The sequence below is a fragment of the Oncorhynchus masou genome, chromosome 17 (genome assembly GCF_036934945.1).
Source record: "Oncorhynchus masou masou isolate Uvic2021 chromosome 17, UVic_Omas_1.1, whole genome shotgun sequence".
NCBI classification, from domain to species: Eukaryota; Metazoa; Chordata; class Actinopteri; order Salmoniformes; family Salmonidae; genus Oncorhynchus; species Oncorhynchus masou.
In genome coordinates, this window is record NC_088228.1 from 270,153 (window position 1) to 276,152 (window position 6,000).

The 6,000-nt window shown below is 44.5% G+C and overlaps 1 protein-coding gene across 3 annotated transcripts in view; it reads left to right on the forward strand.

The window, feature by feature from the left end:
• emilin2a (elastin microfibril interfacer 2a) overlaps positions 1-4,037 on the forward strand; it is an 83,487-nt gene extending 79,450 nt beyond the window's left edge. For all 3 annotated transcript variants that reach the window (XM_064992002.1, XM_064992004.1, XM_064992005.1), the window contains one exon: positions 3,121-4,037. In XM_064992002.1, the coding sequence (XP_064848074.1) occupies positions 3,121-3,446 (326 nt within the window). In that variant the 3' untranslated portion in view covers positions 3,447-4,037. The remainder of the gene's footprint in view (positions 1-3,120) is intronic.
• Positions 4,038-6,000: the final 1,963 nt, after the last annotated feature.

The window sequence follows — 6,000 nt, forward strand, 5'->3', positions numbered from 1 at the left end:
ACAGAGATACAGACAGAGACACAAACAGACAGATATACAGACAGGCAGAGATACAGACAGACAGACAGGCAGAGATACAGACAGACAGGCAGGCAGAGAGAGAGATACAGACAGACATACAGCCAGAAAGACAGGCAGAGATACAGACAGAGACACAAACAGACAGATATACAGACAAGCAGAGATACAGACAGACAGGCAGAGATACAGACAGACAGGCAGACAGATACAGACAGACAGGCAGAGATACAGACAGACAGGCAGAGATACAGACAGACAGGCAGAGATACAGACAGACAGGCAGAGATACAGACAGACAGGCAGACAGATACAGGCAGACAGATACAGACAGATAGAGATACAGACAGACAGACAGAGATACAGACAGACAGACAGAGATACAAACAGAAACACAGACAGACAGAGATACAACCAGACAGACATAGATACAAACAGACATAGAAACAAACCGACATAGATACAAACAGACATAAATACAGAAACACGGACGGACGGACGGACAGACAGGCAGAGATACAGACAGACAAAGATACAGACAGACAGAGTTAGACAGACAGACAGAGATACATACATACAGACAGACAGATAAAGATACAGACAGATATACATAGATACAGACAGACAGAGAGAGACAGACAGACAGGCTGAGAAACAGACAGACAGGCGGAGATAGATACAGACAGACAGACAGACAGAGATAAAAACAGACAGACAGAGACAAACAGAGAGACATACAGCCAGACAGTCAGACGGGCAGAGATACAGACAGACAGGCAGAGATACAGACAGACAGACAGAGATACAGACAGACAGACAGACAGACAGACAGACAGAGATACAGACAGACAGGCAGACAGACAGGCAGACAGAGATACAGACAGACAGGCAGGCAGAGATACAGACAGACAGGCAGAGATACAGACAGACAGGCAGAGATACAGACAGACAGACAGGCAGAGATACAGACAGACAGACAGAGATACAGACCGACAGAGACACTAACAGACAGACATACAGGCAGACAGACGGACAGAGATACATACAGACAGACAGGGAGAGATACAGACAGACAGACAGAGACACAACCATACAGACATACAGCCAGGCAGACAGAGAAAGATACAGACAGATATACAGAGATACAGACAGACAGAGATAAAAACAGACAGACAGACAGACAGACAGAGATACAGAGATACAGACAGACAGGCAGCGATATAGACAGACAGACAGGCAGAGATATAGACAGACAGACAGGCAGAGATATAGACAGACAGACAGGCAGAGATACAGACAGACAGACAGACAGACAGGCAGAGATACAGACAGACAGACAGACAGACAGACAGACAGACAGACAGACAGGCAGAGATACAGACAGACAGACAGGCAGAGATACAGACAGACAGACAGGCAGAGATACAGACAGACAGACAGATAGAGATTCAAACATACTAAGACAGACAGACAGAGAAATACAGAGAGACAGGTATTTGTCAGTGTGTGTTGGGTGTGGTTGTAATTATGTCAATCCAGCTTTATTAGTTGACACAGTCAGGTCCCAGGAGTGGTATACAGTCGTGGCCAAAAGTTTTGAGAATGACACAAATATTAATTTTCACAAAGTCTGCTGCCTCAGTGTCTTTAGGTAGTTTTGTCAGATGTTACTATGGAACATTTAATTATAATTACAAGCATTTTATAAGTGTCAAAGCTTTTATTGACAATTACATGAAGTTGATGCAGTGTCAATATTTGCAGTGTTGACCCATCTTTTTCAAGTCCTCTGCAATCCGCTCTGGCATGCTCTCAATTAACTTCTGGGCCACATCCTGACTGATGGCAGCCCATTCTTGCACAATCAATGCTTGGAGTTTGTCAGAATGTGTGGGTTTTTGTTTGTCCACCCGCCTCTTTAGGAATGACCACAAGTTCTCAATGGGATTAAGGTCTGGGGAGTTTCCTGGCCATGGACCCAAAATATATATCATCACCAAACTTCCTGGATGGTTGGGAGAAGTTGCTCTCGGAGGATGTGTTGGTACCTTTCTTTATTCATGGCTGTGTTCTTAGGCAAAATTGTGAGTGAGCCACTCCCTTGGCTGACTAGCAACCCCACACATGAATGGTCTCAGGATACTTTACTGATGGTAACGCTCACCTTGTCTTCTCCGGACACGCTTTTTTCCGGATGCCCCAAACGGAAAGGGGATTCATCAGAGAAAATGACTTTACCCCAGTCCTCAGCAGTCCAATCCCTGTACCTTTTGCAGAATATCAGTCTGTCCCTGATGTTTTTCCTGGAGAGAAATGACTTCTTTGCTGACCTTCTTGACACCAGGCCATCCTCCAAAAGTCTTTGCTTCACTGTGCGTGCAGATGCACTCACACCAGCCTGCTGCCAGTCCTAAGCAAGCTCTGTACTGGTGGTGCCCTGATCCCACAGCTGAATCAACTTTAGGAGACGGTCCTGGAGCTTGCTGGACTTTGGCGTTCTTGATGGCCCGATAAATGGTTGATTTAGGTGCAATCCTTGCCTGTGAAGCCCTTTTTGTGCAAAGCAATGATGACGGCATGTGTTTCCTTGCAGGTAACCATGGTTGACAGAGGAAGAACAATGATTCCAAGCACCACCCTCCGTTTTAAGCTTCCAGTCTGTTATTCAAACTCAATCAGCATGACAGAGTGATCTCCAGCCTTGTCCTCGTCAACCACTCACACCTGTGTTAATGAGAGAATCACTGACATGATGTCAGCTGGTCCTTTTGTGGCAGGCCTGAAATGCAGTGGAAATGTTTTTTGGGGATTCAGTTCATTTTCATAGCAAGGAGGGACTTTGCAATTAATTGCAATTCATCTGATCACTCTTCATAACATTCTGGAGTTTATGCAAATTGCCGTCATACAACCTGTGGCAGCAGACTTTGTGAAAATGTATATTTGTATCATATTTGTGTCACTCAAAACTTTTGGCCACGACTGTAAGTGAGGCAAGGTTCAGTGTTGACCTGGGTTTGGGTTATGTTACTAGGGATACCTAGGGATGGTTTTCAAAACACAGACACAGACTAATATAATATTTTCCCTCCCTCTCTCCAGGTATCTTCACGATACCGATGGAAGGGCGTTACCTGATCTCAGGAGTTCTGATGGCTCGGCAGGGAAAGGGACTGGAGGCTGTTTTGTCTGTCTCCAACCGTAGTGTCCATAGGCTGATGAGCTCCGCGTCTGGAGCAGGGACAGTGGCCAAGGACAGTTGTCCCTGTGGAGGCTCTGTCTCGTTCAGCCTGATCCTGTCTCTGAGGCAAGGGGACCATGTAGCTCTGGTCCGGACCGCAGGGCAGCTGGCCACCACAGAGTCCAGAGACATCCTATCAACATTCAGCGCCATCTTCCTTTATGCCCCGCAGCCAATCACCAGATAGTTACCACTGGGTCAACCAATCACACAGCAAGGACTTGGTCATGTACATTCTACAACCAATCAGAAAGCAGGAATACATTTAAACAGATACCAGAAATCCAATCACCTGCAACCCTGCAGTTGTTCAGAATAATGATTTGTATCATAGATATTCACCATGTAAAAAGTAATTCTGCAACCCTGCAGTTGTTCAGAATAATGATTTGTATTATAGATATAGATATTCTCCATGGAAAAAGTAATTCTATGCTCGCCTTTTTACTGAACAATTATGCCAAAGCTATAAAAAAAATATTAAGTGTTAATTCATGTATTTGATAATATAGATATGTTTTTTTTCTACCTTTTTGTTTTAAAACATTTTCCTAAATTAACATTTATACAATTTCATATGTACTTTTTTTCTTTAAAAAAATGTCAGAGGGAAGAGACCACCATATAGTTTATTCAGTATTCCATACTACATCCTGTTTAGATGAATCTGTTTTACAGGTTATTCAGTATTCCATACCAAAACACTGTTACCATTAGTAAAACACTAGGGTTGATTCATTCCTTCACGTATGTTGTCAATAAACCCATTTGAAGATTTGTCTGATAGTTGGATGAATTGTGTTAACATGGATTCAGACAGCATGTGTCTCAGGTTGGGTTAGACGTTGGTTTAACATGATTCAGATAGCATGTGTCTCAGGGTTGGGTTAGACGTTGGTTTAACATGGATCCAGATAGCATGTGTCTCAGGTTGGGTTAGACGTTGGTTTAACATGGATCCAGATAGCATGTGTCTCAGGGTTGGGTTAGACGTTGGTTTAGCATGGATCCAGATAGCATGTGTCTCAGGGTTGGGTTAGACGTTGGTTTAACATGGATCCAGATAGCATGTGTCTCAGGTTGGGTTAGACGTTGGTTTAACATGATTCAGATAGCATGTGTCTCAGGTTGGGTTCGACGGTTTAACATGGATCCAGATAGCATGTGTCTCAGGGTTGGGTTAGACGTTTTAACATGGATCCAGATAGCATGTGTCTCAGGGTTAGGTTAGACGTTGGTTTAACATGGATCCAGATAGCATGTGTCTCAGGTTGGGTTAGACGTTGGTTTAACATGATTCAGATAGCATGTGTCTCAGGGTTGGGTTAGACGTTGGTTTAACATGGATCCAGATAGCATGTGTCTCAGGGTTGGGTTAGACGTTGGTTTAGCATGGATCCAGATAGCATGTGTCTCAGGGTTGGGTTAGACGTTGGTTTAACATGGATCCAGATAGCATGTGTCTCAGGGTTGGGTTAGACGGTTTAACATGGATTCAGATAGCATGTGTCTCAGGGTTGGGTTAGACGGTTTAACATGGATCCAGATAGCATGTGTCTCAGGGTTGGGTTAGACGGTTTAACATGGATCCAGACAGCATGTGTCTCAGGGTTGGGTTAAACGGTTTAACATGGATTCAGATAGCATGTGTCTCAGGGTTGGGTTAGACGGTTTAACATGGATCCAGATAGCATGTGTCTCAGGGTTGGGTTAGACGGTTTAACATGGATCCAGATAGCATGTGTCTCAGGGTTGGGTTAGACGTTGGTTTAACATGGATCCAGATAGCATGTGTCTCAGGGTTGGGTTAGACGTTGGTTTAACATGGATCCAGATAGCATGTGTCTCAGGGTTAGGTTAGACGTTGGTTTAACATGGATCCAGATAGCATGTGTCTCAGGGTTGGGTTAGACGTTGGTTTAACATGGATCCAGATAGCATGTGTCTCAGGGTTGGGTTAGACGGTTTAACATGGATTCAGATAGCATGTGTCTCAGGGTTGGGTTAGACGTTGGTTTAACATGGATCCAGATAGCATGTGTCTCAGGGTTGGGTTAGACGGTTTAACATGGATTCAGATAGCATGTGTCTCATGGTTGGGTTAGACGTTGGTTTAACATGGATCCAGATAGCATGTGTCTCAGGGTTGGGTTAGACGGTTTATCATGGATCCAGATAGCATGTGTCTCAGGGTTGGGTTAAACGGTTTAACATGGATCCAGATAGCATGTGTCTCAGGGTTGGGTTAGACGGTTTAACATGGATCCAGATAGCATGTGTCTCAGGGTTGGGTTAGACGGTTTAACATGGATCCAGATAGCATGTGTCTCAGGGTTGGGTTAGACGTTGGTTTAACATGGATCCAGATAGCATGTGTCTCAGGGTTGGGTTAGACGGTTTAACATGGATCCAGATAGCATGGGTCTCAGGGTTGGGTTAGACGGTTTAACATGGATCCAGATAGCATGTGTCTCAGGGTTGGGTTAGACGGTTTAACATGGATCCAGATAGCATGTGTCTCAGGGTTGGGTTAGACGGTTTAACATGGATCCAGATAGCATGTGTCTCAGGGTTGGGTTAGACGGTTTAACATGGATCCAGATAGCATGTGTCTCAGGGTTGGGTTAGACGGTTTAACATGGATCCAGATAGCATGTGTCTCAGGGTTGGGTTAGACGGTTTAACATGGATCCAGATAGCATGTGTCTCAGGGTTGGGTTAGACGTTGGTTTAGCATGGAT